Source organism: Trifolium pratense, linkage group LG5, assembly GCF_020283565.1.
Source record: "Trifolium pratense cultivar HEN17-A07 linkage group LG5, ARS_RC_1.1, whole genome shotgun sequence".
NCBI classification, from domain to species: Eukaryota; Viridiplantae; Streptophyta; class Magnoliopsida; order Fabales; family Fabaceae; genus Trifolium; species Trifolium pratense.
Genome location: NC_060063.1, coordinates 54,267,623 through 54,294,904, shown reverse-complemented (window position 1 = coordinate 54,294,904; position 27,282 = coordinate 54,267,623). Strand labels below are relative to the sequence as shown.

Below are 27,282 nucleotides of genomic sequence, written 5' to 3'. Positions count from 1 at the left end.
ATGTGTATTTCTTGCATAATGTTTATGAGCACTATTCGACTAGTTTAATCACACAATCCCTGTGGATCGATATTTTTATTACTACGTGGTAATTCGTTCACTTGCGAAATAATCCATCACTTATTGCCAAGGTCTCCAATACCTCCCACCATTGGAACGTCTTCCATTCCTTAAATCACTTGAGTTATGTGACCTTGATGATTTGGAGTACATATATTGCGAAGAGCTCATTCATCACAAACCATTCTTTCCATCTTTGAAGAGACTAGAGATACGGAACTGTATGAAACTGGTGGGATGGAAGAGGAAGGGAGATGATTTCAATAATATTAACACTTCACTGCCTCAATTTCCTTGTCTATCTTTTTTGCTAATTCATGAGTGCCCAATGTTGACTGACATGCCTACTTGTCCAAACATTAAGAAATTATCATTGCAAGTGCAGTGGACTTCAAAGATAAATATAGCAGCGTCACAATACTCGATCAGTTGCACTCCTCTTTCCTTGCAGATTAATCAACCTATTAAGAATGTAAAAAATGTCCCATGATATTGGTGGCAGAATCTTACTTCTCTCGAGAATCTTGAGTTTGTGTATTTTTCAAGTCAACATTTTCAAAAAATCACCTTTCATTATTGTGATGATCTAAAGGCATTGCCAGATTGGATATGCAACATCTCATCACTTCAGCATATCAAGATAGACTATTGCAATAAATTGACATTGTTGCCAGAAAGAATGTCATGTCTTACCAACTTACATACTTTGGAAATCTTTGGTGATTCACTCTTACTTGAAGAATGTCAGAAAAAAAACAAGTGCAACTTGGTCTAAAATTGCTCACATCCCAAACATAATCATAATACCGTATTCGTATCCGGTGTATTATCAAAGGTACGTACCCATATCATCTTAAAACAACTACTAGTATTTTTGGAGCATATCCCTATTTGATACAACTAATCATTTAATACACCTTGCTCCGGAGGCTTGACTTGTGCGCCAAGAAGGAGGCTTCAAAATAGAGGATTTTCATAGGCATGACTTTATGAATCTTATGAATATATTCAATAACGGTGACATGACTTAATTTTGATCTAGACGTTCTGTTCCAGATGCATGGTTTGACTTGCCTGAACCAATGCTGCGGTAGAGGGACATATTGGTCTACACTTCATCATTGAGCAGGAGGATTATTTATAGCATGATACTTTATTTTAGGTGAGAAAGAAAGCGACAAGTTACTTTCAACTGAGCATGTGATTGTAGTCAAACAAAAACTAAGCATATGATTTCATGCTAGCAATAAAATAAAATAATAAGAGATACTTTGTGTTAGAAATAAGCATCAGCCTAACTCATCATCACACTTGCTTATAAACACTTGTCAAGGTCATCTCATTTTCGATGTGTCACTTTTTAACACATCCCCTTGCGTCCAGGACTGAACAAGCTGAAACGTGAACTCAAACAATAACGGGTAGTTCAATGAATCTCAGAGAGGAGAGGTACTGATATCATGTTAGAAATGGGTATTGGGTCTAGTTCATCCTTACAAAACCGACTTGTAAGGTGAAGACTGTCACTTGCTTATAAATTCTTGTCAAGACCATCTCATATCCGATATGAGATTTTTTAACACTTTGTATTTTTTATAAAAAAAAAGGTGTGTAAATTTAATTGGAAGGAAAGAAACTATACTTTGTGTAACTTTATCCACATTTCAATGCGTAACTTTTCCTTTATTTCTTTTTTTAGTTCCTTAACATAACTTGTGCTCCGGGGCACTAGTTAGCAAAAACCCTATTTAATTTTATGGTACATCTTGAATTTGCGTGCATACTATTTTATTTTTGCTCTGAATTGCGGACCCATGTGAGCATCATGTGGTGGGGGGGACACAACGGATACATGCCTGATTAGCTATTGTTATTTTCCATATTATTTGCCATCACCAAACTTATTGTAACTTTTTCAATTGTGATCTTGATTAATCTGCTTTCTTATTTTTGTTGATTTGAAGAATGGCTGAACAAATTCCATATGGTGTTGCTACAAGCCTCATTAACAGGTTACTTCATTTTCAATCTTTTATACATCATATCATGCACGGTTGTTTATTATTACTAGAACTAGAAGACAAGTATCAAAATGAAAACAGTTAGTTGGTATGCTGAAAATTTCTTTTGTCAGGTTGGCTTCTGCTGCCATACGTGAATTTGGACGGATTAATGGTGTCATGGATGAATTGGAAAGGCTTAAGAATACAGTTGAATCTATTAGAGCTGTGTTGCTTGATGCTGAGGAGAAACAAGAGCAAAGTCATGCCGTCCAAAACTGGGTAAGAAGGCTTAAAGATGTGCTTATTCCTGCAGATGACTTGCTAGATGAATTTCTTATTCAAGATATGATACAAAAAAGGGATGAACCTCATCAAAACAAAGTAAAAAAGGTACTTAATCCATTCTCTCCAAACAAATTTGCTTTCCGCCATAACTTGGCTAATGAGATTGAGAAAATACAAAAAATGTTTGATGATGTGGTAAAAGATATGTATGTGTTGAATCTAAACTCCAATGTTGTGGTTGTTGAGAAACCTAACAATGAATGGAGGGAAACCAGTTCTTATGTGTTAGAATCAAATATTATTGGAAGAGATGATGACAAAGAGAAGATTGTAAACTTTTTGAGACAATCCCATGGAGATCAGAATGTTTCTTTGGTGGCTATTGTTGGGATGGGTGGTTTGGGAAAGACAACTCTTTCTCAGTTGGTATATAGTGATGACGAAGTTCAAAATTTGTTTGATAAGAGTATGTGGGTATGTGTCTCTGATAACTTTGATGTCAAAACTATTTTGAAGAACATGTTGAAGTCATTATTACCTAAGGAAAAAATTGATGATACATTAACATTGGACAACTTGCAAACTATGCTTCGTGACAATTTAAATGGTAAGAGATACTTGTTAGTCCTAGATGACATTTGGAATGAGAGTTCTGAAAAGTGGGATAAATTGAGGACTTACTTGATGTGTGGTGCTCGGGGCAGTAAGGTTGTAGTGACAACTCGAAGTACAATAGTGGCACATAGAATGGGTGTAAAGGATCCATATGTTTTGAGTGGTTTGATTCCAGAAAAATCATGGAGTTTATTAAAGAAAATTGCATTTGGGGATGACACCATTCGAGTGGATCAAAATATTGAATCAATTGGTAAGAAGATAGCAGAAAAGTGCAAAGGAGTTCCAATAGCAATAAGATCATTGGGAAGCATATTACAGGGTAAAAGTGAAGAAAAGGAATGGAATGATGTCTTCCGAGGTGATTTTTGGAAATTGTGTGAGGATAAAGATAGCATCTTGCCAGTTCTAAAATTGAGTTACAATAACTTATCGCCTCAACAAAGACAATGTTTTGCTTATTGCTCTTTGTTTCCTAAGGATTGGGAATTCGAGAAGGATGAGTTGGTTCAAATGTGGATGGCACATGGTTATCTTGCTTGTCCAGTGGAAGGGAAATGCATTGAAGATGTTGGTAATCAATTCATTAATATTTTTTTGATGAAATCATTCTTCCAAGAAGCAAAACTGAATAAAGATGGTCATATAATTGGTTTTAAAATGCACGATTTAATGCATGATCTTGCAAAACAAGTAGCCGGTGATGATTGTTGTTACTTGTTGGATAATAAGGCAAAAGGATGTCTAGGAAGTCCCATGCATGTATGGGTTGAATTTGATGCATTATATTTGTTAGTAGGTTACGAACTTTGATTGTGTTTTCTCCCAAAGTCCATTATTTAATGGATAGAGAGATACAATCACTTATTTCAAAGTTTAAATACTTGCGTGTCTTGAAGTTGTGCAATGATCTTTGTATTGACCTATATGTTTCAATTGAAAAATTGAATCATTTAAGATTTCTTAAATTATCTTTGAATTGTACACTAAAAAAGTTGCACAAGTCCGTAGAAAATCTTGTTTGTTTACAAACCATAGAAGTGAGTTTGGATCCAAAAATTGTACTTTCTACAAAAGTTGTCTCAAAATTAATCAATTTGAGACGCCTTACTATTAATCAAGGGAAGTTCAGAGACAAGACACCAGTTGGATTTGGAAAATTGTGCATACCACAACATGGGGGTGTAAATTTTTCCAAATGGCTTTCTCCTCTCGCAAATATTATTGAAATATCTCTTACTTTTTGCCAAGGTTTCAAATATCTCCCACCATTGGAAGGTCTTCCATTCCTTAAGTCACTTTACTTAAATAACCTTCATGATTTGGAGTATATATATTACGAATTGCCTATCCATGAGCCATTCTTCCCATCTTTGAATAAACTAAAGATCTGGTGTTGTAGCAAACTGGTGGGATGGAAGAGGAAGGGAGATGATTTCAATTTTCCTTGTCTATCTTTTTTGGAAATTTGTCGGTGCCCAATGTTGACTTACATGCCTACTTGTCCAAACATTAAGAAATTATCATTGCAAGTGATGTGGGAAGAAACGCCAAATATAGCACCGTCACAATGCTCGCTCAGTTGCACTCCTCTTTCCTTGCAAATTAATTTGAAAAACGTCTCACAATATTGGTGGCAAAATCTTACTTCTCTTGAGAATCTTAAATTTATGTGTTTTAACGGTCAACAATTTCAAGCAATTGAAATCTGGTTGTTTAAGGAAGACTTCAACTATCTTCCTTCATTGCGAAATATTGAATTTTCCCACATAAAGGCATTGCCAGATTGGATATGCAAAATCTCATCACTTCAGCATATCAAGATAAATCATTGCTATGAATTGACATTACTACCTGAAGGAATGACACGTCTTACTAACTTACATACCTTGGAAATCATTAGATGTCCACTCTTAATTGAAGAATATCAGAAAGAAACAAGTGCAACTCGGCCTACAATTGCACACATCCCAAACATAATCATAAAAAATGATTGGAATTAGAAAGGTACCCATATATACAACTACTATTCTTTAGTTTTTAGTCTCTATTCTTTAGTTTTCACAATTTATGTATGAAGTATCAGACACTGATTTTAAGTTATTTTGTGGACGTAGAAGAGTTATGTGTACAAGCTAGCTAGCTTGCTCAATAAAAGAAATGGATGCATGGAGGAGATGCTTGAAGAAGGCTATTTGATGGAAACTTATGTGTACTACTAGTTTTATTTTGTAGAAGAACTTGTTTAGCTCTATTGGAATGATTTTAATCGTAATAGGTTAGGTTTATTTTTGTATGTGTTTTGTTGATTTGATTGTTTATGTTTGAAATCATGTCTTATCTCTGCACTCTCTTTCCCTTCACCAAGGTTTTATCCCACTGGGTTTTACTTGGTAAGGTTTTTATTTAATATATTTCATTTGAGTGCTTATTAAGTGGCTTGTCAACGTAATTGAGATGTCTTAATTCTTTCACTTTTTATCAAAAAAATGAGGCTGATTGATCTGTTCTACAACTTTTCCATGAATGATCTTCTTGTATTGTGTTGTAATTGGTGAATAGTTGGATTCCATGTTATGTTATGATCTTCTTAATTCTTTCACATATAGTTTCCCTGCCCGAAGGAATGTCTCGCCTTGCCAAATTACAAACCCTAGAAATAGTTAATTGTCCCCTCTTAATCGAAGAATGTGAGACAATAACAAGTGCAACATGGCCAAAAATTGCTCACATCCCAAACATAATCTTAAAGAGATGATCTTATTAAAGGTACCCACATCTTCTTAAAATCACTGCTAATTTTATTTGGTTTCTTTTCTTCTTTTTTTGAAAGAAATTTTATTTGATCTTATAGCATGCCAATATCTCTCACGCTTCTTTCAATTACAATATGCAAATATCCAGTTTGATAACACCAAGTTTTGTTTTTTGAATATTTACTAGTAAGATTTTGAAGTTTTTCTGAAACTCGGCGAATTTCAATAATGTTGTTCACCAATTTGAAGTTAATTATGTGTCAGCAGGTGCATTGTCTGTTGATAAATATTGCACTGATGCAATTGTTGAAGGGTGGATTACGCTTGAGGAAAAATGGAATAATGATGAACTGTCTGATAAGGTCTTGGAAGAATAATAGGGAGTTAGTGCTTTTGTGATTTTTGGTGAATGGAATTTATTTTATTCAAACTCTGTTGTTGTAATAATGATAAGTAAGAAGTTGTTGTATTTTTTTGTTTATATTTGAATCCTTGTTCTATCTCTGCACTCTTTTTTCTTCATCAAGGTATTATTGCATTGGGTTTTCCTTGGGAAGGTTTTTAATGAGGTAGAGTGATTTTTACACTTTGGGTTTTGGTCTAGTCCCCCCAAGGTTTTCTTTTGTATCGATCCTTCTTATGAACATTACACTGGTTTTGGATCAATAAGTGTTTCAAATAAGAATGTTAGTTTCCTTTCTGTATTTGATTTGTCCATCACATTAAGGAATAATAAACATCAGGCTGTTTTATGATTTGCTTCTGTCTTGCTTTTTTATCACCAGAGTTGTTAAAGCTTTTGATATTTGGAATGATGATTAGTGAATTTACTTATCTTGGAATGATGGATATATAGTTTATGCAATGTGCAATGGATATTAAGAGTAAGTAATAATTCAGTTACTTATCACAGAGTTTTACTCTCGGCTCAAGCTTCCAAAGCTATCTTCCTATTTTTTCTCAAATTATCGAATTTCTAATAATGCTGTTTTATTCAAACTATGTTGATGCTGTAATGGTAGTAAGAAGTTGCTGTACATTATCATCTAAGGCTCTACATTTTTAATGATTTGTGTGTGATGCACTTCAACCACAGGGCGTGTAGTTATCAAATGTACTGCACCATGGGGTACAGTTTGAGTTGTACCTTTGATACACCTTGCTCCGGAGGCTTGACTTGTGCTAAGAAGGAGGCTTCGAAATAGAGCATCATCTAATTAGGCATGACTTATGATTAGTTGAAGTCTTCATTCAAGAGGTACGACATAGATGTTTTTCTTCCAAAGGCTTAAGTTGGCTTCAATTATTCAACGTTTGAGCTACGGCTTTTGTACTACACGCTTCAATATCGGAGATATGACTTGGATTTTGATCAAACGTTCTGTTCCAGATGCATGGTTTGACTTGCCTGAACCAATGTTGGAGTAGAGGGACATTGGTCTACACTTCATCATTGAGCAGGGGAATCAGAGGATCATTTGCATGCAGTACTCGATTGTTACAATGCAGTACTCGATCGGTGCAGTTGAACTGGGCTATTTCATCCTTCGTGGTTGATTGACTGCTTTGCACAATTCGAGCAGTACTGCGAAACATTTTAAAGAGAGCGACCTAATACACGACTTAGCCGGTAATTTCTTCAGTTCCAAATTTTCGAAAATCTTTTTCAATATAAAAAACAACAGAAAAAGTTACCTTGCTACTGATATGAGCAAGTGATTCCAGTCAAACAAAAACCAAGCATGTGATTCCATGCTAGAATGCGTGTCTCAACTCTCTAGGGAAAAATAAAATAATAAGAGATACTTTTGTTTATCATTGATGGTTATAAAAAAAAGTATAAATTTAATTGGAAGGGAAAAACCTACACTTTGTGTGTCTCACATATTTTGCGATGGAAATTAGTAGTTGCTAAATGGTGGTAGAAATTATCAAAATCACAGTTAAATAAGAACAAAAAATTTCAATTGCGAACTTACTTGATGTGTGGTGCTCAAGGCAGTAAGATTTTAGTGACAACTCGTAGTACACTTGTGGCGCGTACAATGGGTATAAGTGTTCCATATGTTTTGAATGGTTTGATTCCAGAAGAATCTTGGAGTTTGTTAAAGAAAATCACATTTGGAAATGATACCAAAAGAGTGAACAATACTATTGAATCAATCTGTAAGAAGATAGCAGTAAAGTGCAGAGGAGTTCCATTATCCATTAGATCACTAGGAGGCATATTACAAAGTAAAAGTGAAGAAAGGGAATGGATTGATGTCTTACAAGGTGACTTTTGGAAACTGTGTGAGGATAAAGATAGCATTTTGCCGGTCCTAAAATTGAGTTACCAAAATTTGTCGCCTCAACAAAGACAATGTTTTGCTTATTGCTCTTTATATCCTAAGGATTGGGTAATTAGGAAAGATTCATTGATTCAAATGTGGATGGCACAAGGTTATCTTGAATGTTCAATTGAAGATCAATTCATGGAAGATGTTGGTAACCAATTCGTGAATATTTTCTTGATGAAATCATTATTCCAAGATGCAAAAATGAATCAATATGGTGAAATAGATAATTTCAAAATGCATGATTTAATGCACGATCTTGCAACACAAGTAGCTGGTAGTGATTGTTGTTACTTGGACAATAAGGAAATAAGATGTATTGGAAGACCTCTGCATGTGTCAGTGGAATTTGAAGCTTTTTGTTTGCTGGAATCATTGGATGCTAGTAAGTTGCGAACTTTATTCTTCCTCTGAAGGGAAAAAATATGATGCAAACAAATTGTCAGTTATTTTAACATTCAAATCCTTACGCGTCTTGAAGTTGGACTCTTTTTCTTTGAGCAAGCGATCTGGTTCCATTGACAAATTGAAGCATTTAAGATGTCTTTATGTGTTGGAGTGTCATGTACTTTGAGTGAAGAAGATGTACTTTCTACAAAAGATGTCTCAAAATTATTCAACTTGAGACACCTTGAGCTTCATGGTTGGATCTGCAGAGACAAGACACAATCAGTTGGATTTGGAAAGTTGAGCTTACAACAACACGGGGCTATGATATTTTCCAAATGGCTTATTTCTCCGCTCACAAATATTACCGAAATATATCTTAATAGTTGCCGAGGTTTTGAATATCTCCCACCATTGGAACGCCTTCCATTCCTTAAGTCACTTGAGTTAGCTTCCCTTAATGAATTGAAGTATATATATTATGAAGAGCCTATTCTTAAAGAATCATTTTTCCCATCTTTGGAGAGCCTACAATTTGGTGGATGTAAGGAGCTGAGGGGATGGAGGAAGATGGGAGACGATTTCGATGATATTAACTCTTCATATCAGATCATATTGCCTCAGTTTCCTTGTCTATCTAAATTGGTAATCACTTGGTGTTGGATGTTGACTTGCATTCCTACTTTTCCAACCATTAAGATATTATATATGAAAGATTGCACTGTGGAGATATTAGAAGAAACACTAAATATAGCTGCATCACAATATTCAGTTGGTTTTACTTCTCTTTCCATGCTAAAATACTTAAAAATTAACTAGACCATTATTGGTGCGAAGAATTTTCCACAAAATTGGTTGCAAACTTTTACTTCTCTTGAGAATCTTGATATTACCTATCTTTCAAATCAAGATTTTCAAGAAAATGAAATGTGGTTGAAAGCTGACCTGAATTGTCTTCCTTCCCTCCAAAAAATCCGGTTTGGTTATTGTTGTCACCTAAACGCATTGCCAGATTGGATATGCAACATCTCATCACTTCAACATATCGAGATAACTTGTTGTATTGAGTTGGCATTGTTGCCTGAAGGAATGTCTCGTCTTACCAAGTTACGTACCTTAGAACTCGATATTTGCCCACTCTTAATTGAAAAATGCCGGACAAAAACAAGTGCAACTTGGTCTAAAATTTCTCACATCCCAAACATAATCATCATACATGATTCCAATTAGAAAGGTACCCATATCTACCTCACTTATTTATGCTTTCACATTTGTAGTTGTAACTTTATAATATGATTTTAGCATAGAAAAACTCATTGTTTGAATTCTTTCGGGTGAAAAAATGGAAGGAGAAAAAAAGTAACTCTTCTTTTGCCCCAGGAAAATGGGAAGAATCACCCGACTCTTGGTTTTCTTGAGCTTCCTTCCATTGCGAGGCTATCAATTGACATTCAAATTGTATGCCATTTATTACAAAATAATTAGTTACTTCTTTCCAATTTTTTTACTTTTTCTGTTGCAAAAAGTGCAATTAATTTGTATGCCATTTTCTTGTTTAGTCTTGAAAATTATCTATTCTAAGATTTATGGACTATCATACTAATTTGTATGGCATTTTTCTTTTTAGTTCCTTAAGGGCACTAGTTAACATGACCCTAGTTTATATTAACTTTTAGAGTTTCAGGTAAATATGCTTTTTTGTTTCTCATAGCATTCTTAGAATCTTAACAAAATATCATGCTTTGTCGACACACATTTCACAGCAAGGTTTGTTCATCAACATCACTAGGAACAGAAACAAGATAACAACAAAGTATTTCAGGAATTCAGTTATGCATAATCTCTAATCTCAAACAATGTCAAACTCAAAATCAAAGTGAAAAAATGGAAGCTTTACTACGATTAATCTCAAAGTGCCACCGCTGCGTTAGATGTCACCGCTTGGGATGCTCGCGGTTCGGTTTGAAACGGTTTTGAGGCAAAAATTCATCCAATCCAAAGTTAAAATTACTCGCGGTTCTGTTTCGGTTTTTGATGACTAATTAAGAAAATTCGATCCAATTTTATGCGGTTTAATTTGGATTGATTTTTGGATATCCAAATTACAAATTGAATTTTTTTTAATTAAATATTTATATTATAAAGACACAATAAAGTAATATATTTGATGTAAATATAACATATAATATATTAAAAATTAATTTTTTATAATGAAAATTATCAATTATATATGAAACCAATGAAATAGTAAAAAGAAATAGATTAAATTAAAATAATAAGTATTGAGAAAATTAAAAACCAACAATTAATATGTTAATACAATATACTCATACTAATAAAAAGTTAAATAAATATTAAAGGGGTTTTCTAACATAGACCCTAGTTAGGTCTAAGTTAGCAAGGTGCACCTTTTCAATTGGACCAAAATAACCATTCTTTTAATTTTTGAAAGAATAGAGCAACAGGGGCATTTCTGTAATTTTCTGCAATTTTGCCAACCATATACACGCGCCCCACCTTCTTAAACCATTAATAGACGCGGATCCAGTGTCGCGCGCGTACCGAAGGACCATGGTTACAGACCGTTGATTTCCATCAGACAGCCAAGATCTGATCTCATCAAGACTGTCTGATCAATCAGACAGCCCAGATCATCCTGATCCATCAGATTCAAGCGCCTGCGTCACACTGGATTACAACCTGGAGAGAGAAAAATTTGCTTTTTAAAAGTAGGACACGTGTCACACAATGGTTGGCTGGGCGTGATTTTTGTTCATTTAATACTTTGAACTCAATTATTTCGTTGTAAATTAATTTTTTATTTTTTTATTTTTATACCAAAATTCATAATTTTTTTTTGTCTACAAATAGAGACTTGGTTCGTTTGATTTGGACACCGAAAAAAAAAACGCAATTTTTCACTACCTTAATCTCATTTTTTGTCTACTAAATACGTTATTTGTGTGTTGTAATTTAACACGCACCACTCAACCAACTCACTGAAACCATTATACCAGGAAAATAGTAGATAATATTCTGGAACTTTTGGTATATTTTATGAAATTTTTGGAGATCTGAAACTATTTTTAGTTAATTAAATGAGATAAAACGGTAATTAAAAACTAATGTTTGCTTCTGAAACCATTTTACTGGTAGAATGGTTGCACATAGTTGTATTCTGAAACCATTTTACTGGTAGAATGGTTTCAATGAGTAATTTATTAATTGTGTTTGCTTCTGAAACCATTTATTCGGTACAATGGTTTCAGAGAGTTGTAATCTGAAACCATTTTGCTGGTAGAATGGTTTCAGTAAGTTGATTATTAGTTATTTGCTTCTGAAACCATTTAGCTTGTAGAATGGTTTCACATAGTTGTATTCTGAAACCATTTTACTGGTAGAATGGTTTCAGTGAGTAATTTATTAATTGTGTTTGCTTCTGAAACCATTTATCTGGTACAATGGTTTCAGAGAGTTGTAATCTGAAACCATTTTGCTGGTAGAATGGTTTCAGTAAGTTGATTATTAGTTATTTGCTTCTGAAACCATTTAGCTTGTAGAATGGTTTCAGAGATTTGTACTCTGAAACCATTTTTCTGGTAGAATGGTTTCAGTGAGTTGATGTAAGGTAGTGAAAAATGAGATTAAGGTAGTGAAAAATTGGGTTTTTTTTTTCTGTGTCCAAATCAAACGAACCAAGTCTCTATTTGTAGAGAAAAAAAAATTATGAATTTTGGTATAAAAATTAAAAAATAAAAAATTAATTTACGACGAAATAATCGAGTTTAAAGTATTAAATGGAAAAAAATTAACGTAGTCAATCATATGCTGACACGTGGCCTTACCTTTTCAAAAAGTTTTCTCTCTCCGCCCATCCTTCCACCCACGCGCGCCTGTCGGCGCGTGTGATGCACTCGCGTGATTTTTATCCAATAATAGCGTGACACGTGTCCTGGGGGGGAAAAAGAAGTGGGGGGCGCGTGTAAAATTGCAGAAAATTACAGAAATGCCCCTGTTGCTCTATTCTTTCAAAAATTAAAAAAATGGGTATTTTTGTCCAACTCAAAAGATGCACCTTGCTAACTTAGACCCAACTGGGTCTAAGCAGCCCCCAATATTAAAAACTATGTGTGACACATTAACAATATTTAAGAAATTCGTGATTTCTTCATGACTAGTTCTATCGGACAAGTAGCATTTCCCAAAATAGATAAATCAAGATAAATAAAGAGCCAATACTGCCCATCAACGGGATGTTGGACAAATAAAAAAAGAAGAAAAAGAGACAATGGACCCAATTGATCGAAGTCTAACAATCTAAATTAATATATAAACATATTCACACCTATAATATAAGTAACAATATAAGAAAGAAAAAAAAAATACAATTTATAAATAGCCAAGCAGGCAATACTCTATCAACTCTCTAAGCTTTGATTCTCTCATGTGGGTTGCACAACAGATCACAGTTAAAGAAAGTCAAACAAAAACTTAGCATGTGATTAACTTTCGTCAAACAAAAATAAGTACTTTTCCGTCCCAATTTGATTGACACAGTTAACTGTTGTGCACTATTTACACATTTTTCTTTGACCTTATTTTTTTTATTAATAAACAAAAATAAATATTAGAATATAAGATGTTTGATTCGTCTCGATGAGTATTTTTAAAATATGAATTTTTTATAATTTTTAATATTATACAAATTAAAAATATTAATCATCAAAGTTATGCATCGACATGTGTGAAATACTCAATTCTATCAATTAAATTGGGACGAAGAGAGTATGTGATTAGTTTATACAACTTTGAATTAGTCAAACAAAAGCTAAGCATGTTATTAGTTTTTTACAACTTCGAATTAGTAAAACAAAAACTAAGCATGTGATTTCAGTCAAACAAAAATTAATAATATCATTAATTTACACTACTTCGAATTAGTTTAGTATGCTTGAATTTTTTCTAATATTATCTTTTGTTTAAAAAATTAAAAGTTTGTACATACATGTCATCACGTGTGTCACCATGTAGTGGACATAACATAATCACTACTTATTCTTTAGCTATTGTTATTTTCTTCCAATGCCTTTGCTTGATTTATTGCAATTAATCACCAAACTCAGTCACTTTTAAATTTTGTTCTTACTTCATCTGCTTTCATTTTCTTCATTAGAAGAATGATCGAGGCAATTTGCCGTTGCTGCAAATCTTATTAACAAGTGAGTTCATTTTCAACCCTTTTCTACTCCTTCCACACTCTCTTGTATGGTTATTTTTATTTATTTGAATATTTTTTGAGAAAAAAATATGATGAAATTACAAAATAGTATATAGATTATCCATACTTAGCATATATTTAAGATTGCAGAGACTAGGGAGTTCATATCTGAATCAATTCAAAAGTAAAATCACAAAAAATCGCATTTAATTCGTTTGAACCGCACGGATCATTTTGCTTCTAAACCGCACAGTTTGATTTGGTTTGCGGTTTTCATTTCATAACATCGAACCAAACCAAATCGCAATATTTAACTTAACTCCATCAACTAGTAGAAATCAACCTATTACCTAGAACAAGAATATAAATTCTAAATAGATCCTACATGGCTATATGCTCTAATTCTCATATAGTAGAAACTCTTTAAATTAATACTCGGTAAATTAATAAACTCTCTAAAATAATAAATTTGTTCGGTCCCGACTTGGGCCAATGTAAAAAATTGAAAAACTCGATAAAATAATAAGATAATAATTTTTCAGGAAATCCCTTTATAATTTTCGGTCCCAAGAAAATCATAAATTAATAATTCATAGAAACTGAAAAAAAATATTACACTCTATTGAAATATGATTCAATAGTTGTCTGTTTCCAATGCATATGAACATAGTAGTTACTAATTTACGTTGAGTCTCAAGGTTCGCTGCAATGTAATTCTAAGAGGCTTTGACTAATTTGTCTTTTTGTTTGGTATGTACAATATAATTACTTAAAAACTCTTTAAATTAATAATTATTAATTTATCCATAAATTAATAACTTTCTAAATTAATAAATTTCTTCGGTCCTGACATTATTAATTTAAAGAGTTTCTATTGTAGCTATATGGAAGCTCTAATTCTAAAAATTCTAAATAGATCTACAAATTCTAAACTAAAATATAAATTACTTTTTGAAAATATTTAAGCATATTTTTCTGAAATAGAAACAACTTATTATACTTGAATGATTAAATGGTCAACCCATCAGAGTTTACTGGGAGACAAAAGTTCAATCAAATAATTTAAATAATTAGTACTAAATAACAATTTGACCATATTTTATCCAAAAAAAAAAAAAAAAATTAACAAAAAGAGCACAACACATGAATGTAAGACCAAACTGAAGCATAAACAAAAAGTGATTTGGACTATTTATTGGATCAAAGACTTATTCAAACCAATGTTAAAACTTTTTTTTAAAATCGCACATCTTAAAACCATGCCCAGTTTTGAGCAGGGCAACCATATCCTAGTTCAGGAAATTATCTCATCTCACCCACTCACTTTTTTTCCTATTCCCTTAGAAATTCGGAAAATATTTTTCGAATTTTTTATAGTTTAAATTTTACACTAGAAAAACAGTTCGGAACGTATTTTCCGAATTTTTTTACGCGCTAGGAGAATAGGCGAGAAAGTGAGTGGATGAGATGAGAAAATTTCCCAGTCCAAGACCTCCAAAAAATTGGGGCCTTAATTTTTTTTCAAGCCCATCATTTAAAATATTGCTTAAGTAAATTTTCGGACAACATAAATCATCAAATGTTTCTTGATCTATTGGTCTGCACATCAGTCCTAATGTTTCAGTGTTGAGCTATGTTGCATGGGTACTCCATTTTAGATCGAGTACTGGTACCGGGTACGTATCGGGTACCGGTACGCGTATGGTACTCCCCCGGTACGCACCGACGCCGTACCTAATTTTTTTTTTTTTTTGCAATGGGTACACGTGTGGTACACCTGTGGTACGCGCGTGGTACACCAATCCAAAAAAACATGGTTTTTTTATTTTTTTTCTTTTATTATTAGTTTTTTTTATAGGAAGATTTACGTTTTTTATTTGTTTATAATATAAAGTAGCAACTATTGCTAAAAAACAATAACAAAGTAGCTGCCGGAATTATTCACTCATTCATTGAAAATGAATAGACTAAATTCAAATAGAGATGAAGATCTAGTTTTTATTCATACCAATCTAGTGGTGAGGGGTGGTGAGTTCCCAAGCTTACTTTTGGCTTTTTTTTATATTTTATTTTAACACATCAATTCATAATAAATATATTTAATTTTAATTTAATATTATTTCAAGAATTGTTACTCTAATATGTCCGGGGCCTTCAAATGTATTGAGACAGTCCTGCTTAAAACATCATTATTATTTTCATTTTAAACTTTTTTTTTCTAGTATTTTTCATTCAAGACAATATCTGTTTTTTTAGTGGCAAATATTAATTTTTTTTTTTTAAAAAAAGCCAAAAATATTATATATTACTATAGAAAACGAAAATAGTATAAGAGAAGGTTTTACATAACAAAGAGATATTGGAAGTACCCTTTATAAAAACTCAAACTGAGGAATGGTAATATCAAACTCTCTAACACACTTCTTTAACTCACTCCAATAATAAAAAGCCACATCATCCACTTTTTTTAATCCTTTACCGGTTGACTGGTTCTACAATTTGCTCTGAACAACAATTTTATTTTTTCTTTTATTTCTAAATAACATTTAACTGCAAAGTGTCTTCTTCTCCACAAAGCTCTTGGTTCTTTCTCATCTGTCCATGGATCCTCCTTCCGATCTGTCCATCTCCTTTCTGTTACCGTCACCATATCGTTTCTGATTGGGTTTCCATATCTCGTTTCGTATTTCGTCACCATATCTCCTCTTTCCGATCTTGTTGAGAATTTTTCCATATCTCGTTTCCTATTTCGTTTCCGATTGGGTTGGACTCTGAGGTTTTTAATCTAGGTACAATTTGGATTTAACATCATCTAGTCTCAACCGTTTAATTTCATTCCTTGTTTATGTGATCCTCTTAATCTTCTTCTAATTTCAACGGTTTAACCAAACACGTCACTGTGAAAAAAATATATAATAAAAATCTTTTATTATCTTTTTTTTTTCTACAACAAATACTAGCTCAAAAATATATAATAAGAGTCTAAGTTTAATTTTTTATTTTTATAACCGTTTAACGAAATTGACTGAAAGGACTAACTATAATGCAAACGGTAAAAACGTAAGAGACCAAACTGATAATTTTTAAACATAATTGACCAAATTAAAAGCGAAAATAAACATATTAGGCTAAATAGACCCGTACTGTACGGGTCTAAGTTTTATAGTTAATTACGGTGCTATGGCCTAAGGCCCGTTATATTAAGGGGTCTAATTTTTTTTTATTATGTCTACCTACTATTATATAAAAAATAGTCTATTTTTTTATTATGTCTACCTACTATAGAAAATAGGAAAAACAATTATGCTTAAGAAAACATGCAAATGTGACTGAGGTCCATTTTTTTTATACCCACTAAATAAGTGAGTGAGACTCAATTGGGAGAAAACATAATTAGACATAATTGGTATAATACCAAACTAGAACTTCGCAGAACAAAAACGAAACGACACTGCTTTTGCCTTTGTTCCTGTTGAGTTTGTTTTGTGATTTTTTAATTCCTGCATCTTTGTAAGGTATGTATGGATGCTATAATTTTTTCTTATTTAGGTTTTGGTGTTTTGTTTTTTGTGTATTCCTAATTTTATTAACAAGTTATTTAACTTATTTTCTACAAATTGTTAATACTTATGAAATTATTTTTTGCATTTAATATTCCCATTTCAACTATTTGAATCTTATAGTTTTTCAATTCTACATCCAAGTAAGCATTGTACTTCACATGTGCTATTGTTCTCTATTTGAGTTTTTTATGTTTATATTTGAAGCTTAGAAGATATTGCAAAATTTTCAATCTTTAGATCTGGTTGCCTTGTGTACGTTCTGTTTTTGAAAGATGGCTGAAACAATTCTATACAGCGTTGCTACAAGTCTCATTAACAGGTGACTTCATTTTCAACCTTTTAACTATTTTTTTGCAGTTAAAATTATCATACATGGTTGTTTATTATATATAATTACTTCGATGTGATATTGTCAAGATGAAAATAGTTACATACATGGTTTGCTGAATATTTTCTTTACAATATAGTTTGGCTTCTGCTGCCTTACATGAATTTGCACGGATTAATGGTGTTATGGGTGAGTTGGAAAGACTTAAGAACACAGTTGAATCTATTAAAGCTGTGTTGCTTGATGCTGACGAAAAACAAGAGAAAAGTCATGCTGTACAAAACTGGGTAAGAAGGCTTAAAGATGTGCTTATTCCTGCAGATGACTTGCTAGATGAATTTCTTATTCAAGATATGATACAAAAAAGGGATGAACCTCATCGAAACAAAGTAAAAAAGGTACTTCGTTCCTTCTCTCCAAACAAATTTGCTTTGCGCCATAAAATGACTAATGAGATTGAGAAAATACAAAAAATGTTTGATGATGTGGTGAGAGATATGACTGGGTTGAATCTAAACCCAAAGGTTGGGGTGGTTGAGAAAACTAACAATGAATGGAGGGAAACCAGTTCTTATGTGTTAGAATCAAATATCATTGGAAGAGATGATGACAAAGAGAAGATTGTAAGCTTGTTGAGACAATCCCATGGAGATCAGAATGTTTCTTTGGTGGCTATTGTTGGGATTGGTGGTTTGGGAAAGACAACTCTTGCTCAGTTGGTATATAGTGACGACCAAGTTCAAAATTTGTTTGATAAGAGTATGTGGGTATGTGTCTCTGATAACTTTGATGTCAAAACTATTTTGAAGAACATGTTGAAGTCATTATTACCTAAGGAAAAAATTGATGATACATTAACATTTGACAACTTGCAAACTATGCTTCGTGACAATTTAAATGGTAAGAGATACTTGTTTGTCCTAGATGACATTTGGAATGAGAGTTCTGAAAAGTGGGATAAATTGAGGACTTACTTGATGTGTGGTGCTCGGGGCAGTAAGGTTGTAGTGACAACTCGAAGTACAATAGTGGCACAGAGAATGGGTGTAAAGGACCCATATGTTTTGAGTGGTTTGATTCCAGAAAAATCTTGGAGTTTATTAAAGAAGATTGCATTTGGGGATGACACCATTCGAGTGGATCAAAATATTGAATCAATTGGTAAGAAGATAGCAGAAAAGTGCAACGGAGTTCCATTAGCAATTAGATCGTTGGGAAGCATATTACAGGGTAAAAGTGAAGAAAAGGAATGGAATGATGTCTTACGAGGTGATTTCTGGAAATTGTGTGAGGATAAAGATAGCATCTTGCCGGTTCTAAAATTGAGTTACAATAACTTATCGCCTCAACAAAGACAATGTTTTGCTTATTGCTCTTTGTTTCCTAAAGATTGGGAATTCGAGAAGGATGAGTTGGTTCAAATGTGGATGGCACATGGTTATCTTGATTGTCCGATGGAAGGGAAATGCATTGAAGATGATGGTAATCAATTCGTTAATATTTTTTTGATGAAATCATTCTTCCAAGAACCAAAATGGAATGAAGATGGTGATTTAATTGGTTTTAAAATGCACGATTTAATGCATGATCTTGCAAAACAAGTAGCTGGTGATGATTGTTGTTACTTGGATAATAACACAAAAAGATTTCGAGGAAGACCTGTCCATGTATGGGTTGAATTTGACGCATTTTATTTGCTGGAATCTTTGGATGCTAGTAGGTTGCGAACTTTGATTGTGCTTTCTTTTAATGATGATGTTTTTTTGGATAGAGAGAAACAATCACTTATTTCAAGGTTCAAATACTTGCGTGTCTTGAAGTTGTGCGAAAATCGTTATATTGAGCTATATGTTTCAATTGAAAAATTGAATCATTTAAGATTTCTTAAATTTTCTTTGAATTGTAGACTAAAAAAGTTGCACAAGTACATAGAAAATCTTGTTTGTTTACAAACCATACAAGTGTGGTTGCATCCAAAAAGTGTACTTTCTACAAAAGTTGTCTCAAAATTAATCAACTTGAGATACCTTTATATTGGTCATTGGACCTTCAGAGACAAGACACCAGTTGGATTTGGAAAATTGTGCATACCACAACATAGGGATATAAATTTTTCCAAATGGCTTTCTCCTCTTACAAATATTATTGAAATATCTCTTGATAGTTGTGAAGGTTTCAAATATCTCCCACCTTTGGAAGGTCTTCCGTTCCTGAAGTCACTTTACTTAAGTAGCCTTGATGATTTGGAGTACATATATTACGAATTGCCTATCCATGAGCCATTCTTCCCATCTTTGAAGAGACTAGAGATTCAGATCTGTCCCAAACTGGTGGGATGGAAGAGGATGGGAGATGATTTCAATGATATTAACACTTCATCACATCATCTTTTCCTGCCTCAATTTCCTTGTCTATCTTTTTTTGAATTTCCTTATTGCCCAATGTTGACTCGTATGCCTACTTGTCCAAACATTAAGAAATTATTATTGCAAGTGGAGTGGACATCAGAAGAAACGCCAAATATAGCACCGTCACAATGCTCGCTCAGTTGCACTCCTCTTTCCTTGCAAATTAATGTGGATTTGAAAAACGTCTCACAATATTGGTGGCAAAATCTTACTTCTCTCCAGAATCTTGAATTTGTGGGTTTTACCGGTCAACAATTTCAAGCAATTGAAAATTGGTTGTTTAAAGAAGACTTCAACTATCTTCCTTCATTGCGAAATATTGAATTTCGACATTCTTACTACATAAACGCATTGCCAGATTGGATATGCAAAATCTCATCACTTCAGCATATCAAGATAGAATATTGCAGAAAATTGACATCGCTGCCTGAAGGAATGACACGTCTTACCAACTTACATACCTTGGAAATCATTAAATGTCCACTCTTAATTGAAGAATGTCAGAAAGAAACAAGTGCAACTCGGCCTACAATTGCACACATCCCAAACATAATCATTGAAAAGTGATTCGGATTAGAAAGGTACCCATATATACAACTACTATTCTTTAGTTTTTGCAATTTAAACCTTGAAATGCTTTTTAATTTTTTGTTTTTCCACTAATACTTGCAATTTATTTTCTTCACTTATTTAAACTTTCTCGTTTGTAGTTTCAAGTTTAAAGTAAATTTTGAAATTGTTATTTTAACATGTGTGAAAATGGAAGGAACAGAAAACATTTCTTTTGGCCATAGAAAATGGGACGGATCCTTCATTCATATTTTTGTATGATTTAATTAATCATTTAATTTTTTTTTAATGTATAAAAGACAGATCATTAATCAATTCAGTTAATATCTTTTTTCCACTTTTTCTTCTTCTCTTACCTTTAGTGCAACTAATTTGCATACCATTTTTTTCTTATACTCTAGAAAATTATATATTCCAATTTATGTATGAACTATCAGATACTGATTTTAAGTTATTTTGTGGACGTAGAAGAGTTATGTGTACAAGCTAGCTAGCTTGCTCAATAAAAGAAATGGATGCATGGAGGAGATGCTTGAAGAAGGCTGTTTGATGGAAACTTATGTGTACTACTAGTTTTATTTTGTAGAATAACTTGTTTAGCTCTATTGGAATGATTTTAATCGTAATAGGTTAAATTAGGTTTATTTTTGTATGTGTTTTGTTGATTTGATTGTTTATGCTTGAAATCATGTCTTATCTCTGCACTCTTTTTCCTTTCACCAAGGTTTTATCCCACTGGGTTTTACTTGGTAAGGTTTTTAACGAGGCAGAAAGTTTCTCACACCTTGGGTTTTGGTCTAGTCCCCCTAAGGTTCATTTGTATTCTTCTTATTTTATTTTTATTTAATATATTTCATTTGAGTGTTTATTAAGTGGCTTGTCAACATAGTTGAGATGTCTTAATTCTTTCACTTTTATAAAAAAATTGAGGTTGATTGATCTGTTCCACAACTTTTCCATGAATGATCTTCTTGTGTTGTGTTCTAATTGGTGAATATTTGGAATCCATTTCTTATTTTGAATGCAAATTTTTAAAGGACAGTGGATTTGGAAATTGATCATGGTGGATGGACATGAGTTTTATCTTTGTTATTTTTCCTTGAAAAGGTATTTCTGAAATTTTAACCTTAATAACAAGCTCATAGTTACTAGTGTTTTTTTTTGTCTGATTATTTGTATATCTAACCAAAGTTAGATGGATGGCACAACGCTAAATAAAATGTGTTACATATACATAAATTCAAAAGATAAAATAATTTTGATGATATGACTAAATTATTATAGTAACATTTTTTTTTCCTTATACGTGTGTACGCACTTAAAATATATTTTAATTGAAGTTGTGCCCAACTAAAAATTGCTCTAATGTGGATTTGATTTCTGGATTTGCTCTAATGTGTCTTTTAAAATGGAAACGGAGGTGAGTGCTGTATATTTTCTGCAGCTTTTGAAATTGTATTCTGGATCATTGTATCTCAGCCTGTTCCACATGTATATTGTAGTTTGATGTTTTCTCTCTAGGCCTTCCGTGTACTTTTTATACCTCCAAATATTTCAATTTTGTTCTTGTTAAAAATTTCGGTTCGCAGAAACCGAAATTTTTTCTAGTTCAAATTAAAGGAATATTCGGTTAACAGAAACCGAAACTTTTTTTCTAGGCAAAAAAAATTCGATTCTTAGCAACCGAAGTTTTTATTAAAAGGCAAAACAGTAAAATCGAGGGGAGAAAAAGAACTATGGGGGGCCTAAAAAGAAAACATCTTGTCGTTTTTAGCTGGATGTAGTCCCAGACTCAATTTTTGTGCCTTTAAATAAGGCCTCCAAATTTTTTTCATAATATATATATTCCACAAGAAATAACAACGAATTATCATTGGCTCAATATTAATAGTGCTATCAAAAGGAATGAAAGTTATATGGTTTGAATCCTACTTTGTTCATTTTGTTATTTTTATCCTTTCCATTTTCCCAAAGGTGCACTTAAAAAATTGGCCAGCAAGCAACACTTACTTATTTGATTAACAATGTCATGAGATGTAACAAAAAACACAATAAAGAGAAAAGCTTCATTAATGAACAATGAATTCTCCAATATAAATTTGTAGTATTCATAAAAGATATATTTTCAAAAAAGTGAGAAATACATCTAAAAATTTATAGAGGATCTTATTTATAAAAATAATAATAATTTATTATTTTTATAAAAAATCCTATATAATTAAGAATAGATGGAGTAGTTGATGTTGATGTTAATAAAAATTGTACACTTATGTATGTGACAAAATATTTGTTACGTTGGTTGTTGAAAATTATCGCACAAAATTAATTGTTGTAGTTGGAAAATTAATTGTTGTAGTTGGAAAATTAATGGACAGAATACAGAGATACCAATACACTAAAAAAAAAATGGTGCTGAGTTTTCACTATAATCGTGTTTGTACGATTGGTGCCTGGGTGTGGTAGGATAATTAATGGACACAGTTAGATATAATGAAAAGTAGTTGGAGATAATGAAAACAAGTCCCGTGAGTTTATGGTTGGGCAAATCCGGTCGATCCGGTCAAATCCACTCAATTCAACTCAAAAAAGTGGGTTGGGTCGGGTAAGTGGGTGAATATGGATTTCAAAAATGAAAAACCCATTAAAAAATCAGGTTTCGGGTAAAACCGGACTCAACCCAAAAAACCCACTAGTGCTATGTTTCTTGAAATTTTTTTATGAAAATACTAAAGATTTTTTCTTTTGATTATTAAATATTTTTATATTGAAAATGAGTTGTACTATTTTTTACAAAAATAAAAAAGATTGAATAATTTTTATGAACAAATATGATAATTTTTCGCATTATTTTTTTAAAATTTTAAAAAATTGAATAATTTTCATAAATAAATATAGTGATTTCATGGTTTAGTCATTTGATATTAAAAAAAGCAAAAACATCATTTGGATAACACGCTATCCAACCCGTAAATTAATAGATTTACACACAAAAATGGGTAATTATTTTTTATAGTGAAAAAAAGTTAGCCTATTTTTCAAGAAAATACATTGATTGAGTTATTTTTTATGATAAAATATGATGATTCAACATTTAGATATTTAATATAAAAAAATAAAAAAATAATTTGGGTAACCCACAACCCAACCCAATCCAACCCGGAAATTAGTGGATTTGCCCAACCCGGCCCAATGTTATAACGGGTGGTTATTTTACTAAACCCAATCCGGAGTACCATATGTGGTTTGGGTTTTGGTTTTAGCCAAACCCAACCCAATCCGGCCCACGTACACCCGTCGGTCATTCTACTTATTCATCTTGAAGGTGAAATTTTTAACTAATAGGCTACTTGAAAAGAAGAAAAAAAAACTGTTAAGTGATGTAGGAAGATTGGCCGCGCCAGATTGAAGATCAAGTGGCGCGCAAGAAATGTTCACTTGGAAAATAGTGAAGATTTAATTTTACTATATTTTAGAAAGATTTAGTGAAGATTTAAATTTATATTTTAGCTAGATTTATTATTTTTATATTTTAGCAAGATTTGTTATTTTTATTTAGTTAGGTTGTTATTTTCTTTTACAATCTTTTAGGAGATTTGTTATTTTTATTTTTCACTACTATTTAAGCTAAACTATTGTAGCCTTGAAGGGAACCTTTTGATTTAATAAAAAATACAGAGATTTTTCTCAAATTTGGTGGATTCCAAATTACTCCTTCTGGTGGATTCCGGAAGTCTAGTGGATTCTAGATTAGTTACTCTTTCTGGTGGATTCCGAAAATCTGGTGGTTTCAGAGCCTTATCTGACAGGTCTGTCGCTTGCGAACCTGTGTTTTATTATAGGATTAGCGCTTGCTTTTTCTTGACGCTTCCGTACTGCGTCAGTTGGCATCAGAGCAGGTTTCCCCTGTTCTTTCGTGAATTGATCAGCCATGGGAGATCAACCGGTGACGAGGGCAGACTTTGACGATTTAGCTACAATGGTCAAAGCTCTGTCAGATAAGTTGACGGCATTGACGACTAAGGGGGACGACGTCGCTAACAACAACCGCAACAACAACAATCGCAGCAACCCTACTACTAATGACTCGAGTTCTGAGGATGAGGAAGTTGTGTCCGAAGAGGGAAGTGAACGTGGGAATCACCATGATTACCGCGTGAAGGCTGATATTCCCTTATTTCACGGAACAATGGGGGTGGAAGAATTTATGGACTGACAGATCGATGTTGACAGGTTTTTCGACGTCATAGACGTCCCGGAAAATAAGCAGGTTAAGATGGTGGCGATCAGGCTGAAAAGTACCGCGGCTGTTTGGTGGGATAGACTTGTTGTTCAGAGGAAGAGGCAAAAGAAACGCCCTATTCGAACTTGGAGAAAGATGAATCGGTTGATGCTTGAGAGATTTTTACCTGAAGATTATGAACAAATTCTGTATAAGATGTATATTGAATGTGTTCAGGGATGTATATTGAATGTGTTCAGGGCAAGCGATTAGTGAGTGAGTACACGGCTGAATTCTTACGTTTTTCTGAACGTAATGAATTAGGTGAGTCCGAGAATCAGAAAGTGGCTCGTTATATTAGTGGTTTGAAAAGTTCGTTGCAAGAGAAGATGGGATTACAAACTGGTTGGACCGTTGTTGAAGCGTCCAACCTAGCTTTAAAGGCGGAGTTATTAGAGAAATCCCCCTTAAATTCCTCAAATTTCAGAAGGTATTCTCCAGAGAATAATGTTGATGACAAAGAGAAAAGTGCAACAACCAAAGATTCAAACCCAGTTAACAAAGCAGGCAATTCTGGCAAAGCACCGCAAGGCAAGACCCTCATCCAAAAACAACACAACCCTTATGTGAAGCCTACCGATGATACTTGTTACCGTTGCGGTGGGAAGGGTCACAGGTCCAATGTATGTCCATCAAGGAGGGTTGCTAGAGTTGTGGATGAAAGGGATGATGATGATGATGATGAGCGTCTTGCTGACAAAGATGAATACGCAGAAGCTGAATTTGCTGAAGAAGAATCTGATGAGAGGGTAAGTTTTGTGTTGCAAAGAACTTTACTAGCATCCAAAGATGAAGGGCAACGCAAAAATTTATTTAAAACACATTGTTCTATCAAGAACAATGTGTGTAATCTGATTGTGGATACTGGCAGCACGGAAAATCTAGTGTCGCAGAAACTAGTAGACTATTTGAAGTTATCCACTGAACCTCATCAGAAGCCATACACTCTCGGGTGGGTAAGCAAGGGTTCCCAAGTTCGAGTTTCACTAGCTTGCAAAGTTCCTATCTCCATCGGAAAGCATTACAGAGAAAAGGTACTTTGTGATGTTCTTGATATGGATGTTTGTCATGTTTTACATGGTAGACCTTGGCAGTTTGATAATGATATCACTTATCGAGGACGAGATAATGTGATGATGTTTACATGGGGCACACATAAGATTGCTATGGCTCCTGTTTTACACTTTGAAACCAAAGGGAAAATAAGTCTAGCTTCTTGTTGATGACTTAAAGTGAAGAGGAGCTTAATAAGGATGTTAAAGAAGCTATCAAGGCTAAGTTAGAAGATACTGGGCAGAAGAATAAAGCAGTTGCTGAAAAATGTAGAAGTGTTAAAGTTTTTGAAATTCTGGCACACTAGTATTAAGATGTTGTACTCAACGCTTCACCACTATAGTACACTTTTAATGCGTGAATCAATGATCCAACATCCAACCGCGCATACACAAGGAATAATAAATTAAACAAACTGAAAGTAAATTAACACAGTCATTTGTTAACCCAGTTCAGCATAAGCCTACTCTGGGGGATACCAATCCAGGAGTGAATCCACTATGATAGTATTAGTTTGAAGCCCTCAATAAACCTCCCGTTTATGACTTCTCACCTAATCACCACCCGTGCTATATCCTACCTAAGACACACCTAGGTATGAGAACCTCCGCTCACCTCCTCTTGACCACAGCCACTGTGATCGTACAATACTAGATTTAATATGTGAAGACACACTTCATAAAACACTCACACCACTTCCGTGCTTAAAAGCTTTGGAATGGTATACACACACTATCTCCTTGCTTAGAAGCTCCAGAGATATTACAATGCACAAACACACAGTTCCTAGTCTAGTGGAAAATCAACACAAGACTTAGAACACAATAAACACAATACTAAAACCTAAACTCACGCTTTGTAAGACTCAATTCTGGTTTCAGTGAGTTGAACAATGGAGTCAACCTTCTTTAAATAACCTTCACGAGCTCAGGCTAGGTCTTCAATTAGGCTTCAATAGCTCAGCATGATTAATGGTTCCTTTCAAGAAATAATCTTTAATTCAAATGTTTTGTTTCCTTAACTTGAAGATCTGATTAACAAGCAACACTTGATCACGAGATCCATTAATAATTATGCGTGACCACGCTCCTTATCACAAACGACCATTTATTGTGGATTCCATATTTAGAACTTAGGCGCGAGATCTCAACATACACAGGCCCAGCCTACTGGATGTGGTATCCAATGTTGAAGCATTGTACCGAACATCTTGCTTATACTGGATGGTGGAAGCATGTAGTTCCACATCAGGAAAGATCACATGTTTTAGCAAAATGAGGCCAACCAAACAACGCCAACAATCTCCCCCTTTGGCAATTTTTGGCTAAAACATCCTAAGATTATTTCAACCGTTCTAGAGAGATACACAAGCTACCTTTTCTTCAACTCAACGTAGGCACACAGTCATGAAGTAAAGTAGA

At 33.4% G+C, this 27,282-nt stretch overlaps 2 protein-coding genes and 1 pseudogene across 6 annotated transcripts; all 3 read left to right on the top strand.

Annotated features, from left to right (window-relative positions):
- The first annotated feature begins 1,948 nt into the window (after nt 1-1,948).
- On the top strand, nt 1,949-21,434 carry LOC123883226 (annotated as a pseudogene).
- Nucleotides 7,765-9,261, top strand: LOC123886905 (putative disease resistance protein RGA1). Its single transcript, XM_045936177.1, has 2 exons — nt 7,765-8,440; nt 8,588-9,261. The coding sequence occupies exons 1-2, from the start codon at nt 7,765-7,767 to the stop codon at nt 9,259-9,261; spliced, it is 1,350 nt and encodes a 449-aa protein (XP_045792133.1).
- LOC123883221 (putative disease resistance protein RGA1) lies at nt 13,453-21,396 on the top strand. 5 transcript variants are annotated; one of them, XM_045931964.1, is made up of 4 exons: nt 13,453-13,661; nt 17,433-17,542; nt 17,691-20,540; nt 20,998-21,396. In XM_045931964.1, exons 2-3 carry the CDS (start codon nt 17,496-17,498, stop codon nt 20,524-20,526), a joined length of 2,883 nt encoding a protein of 960 aa, XP_045787920.1. In that variant the 5' UTR covers nt 13,453-13,661; nt 17,433-17,495; the 3' UTR covers nt 20,527-20,540; nt 20,998-21,396. The 5 variants fall into 5 exon arrangements, with proteins under 5 accessions (XP_045787920.1, XP_045787918.1, XP_045787916.1 ...); XM_045931962.1 differs by having other exon boundaries at nt 13,481-13,661; nt 17,428-17,542; XM_045931960.1 differs by having other exon boundaries at nt 13,515-13,661; nt 17,461-17,542.
- Nucleotides 21,435-27,282: the final 5,848 nt, after the last annotated feature.

Excerpts from the sequence above, each read along its gene's own strand:
- LOC123886905 (XM_045936177.1), top strand. The coding sequence starts at position 7,765 with ATGGGTATAAGTGTTCCATATGTTTTGAATGGTTTGATTCCAGAAGAA. Across the intron at positions 8,441-8,587 it reads GCTGGAATCATTGGATGCTA|CATTTAAGATGTCTTTATGT; the intron begins GTAAGTTGCGAA and ends GACAAATTGAAG.
- LOC123883221 (XM_045931964.1), top strand. The coding sequence starts at position 17,496 with ATGGCTGAAACAATTCTATACAGCGTTGCTACAAGTCTCATTAACAG. Across the intron at positions 17,543-17,690 it reads GCTACAAGTCTCATTAACAG|TTTGGCTTCTGCTGCCTTAC; the intron begins GTGACTTCATTT and ends TTTACAATATAG.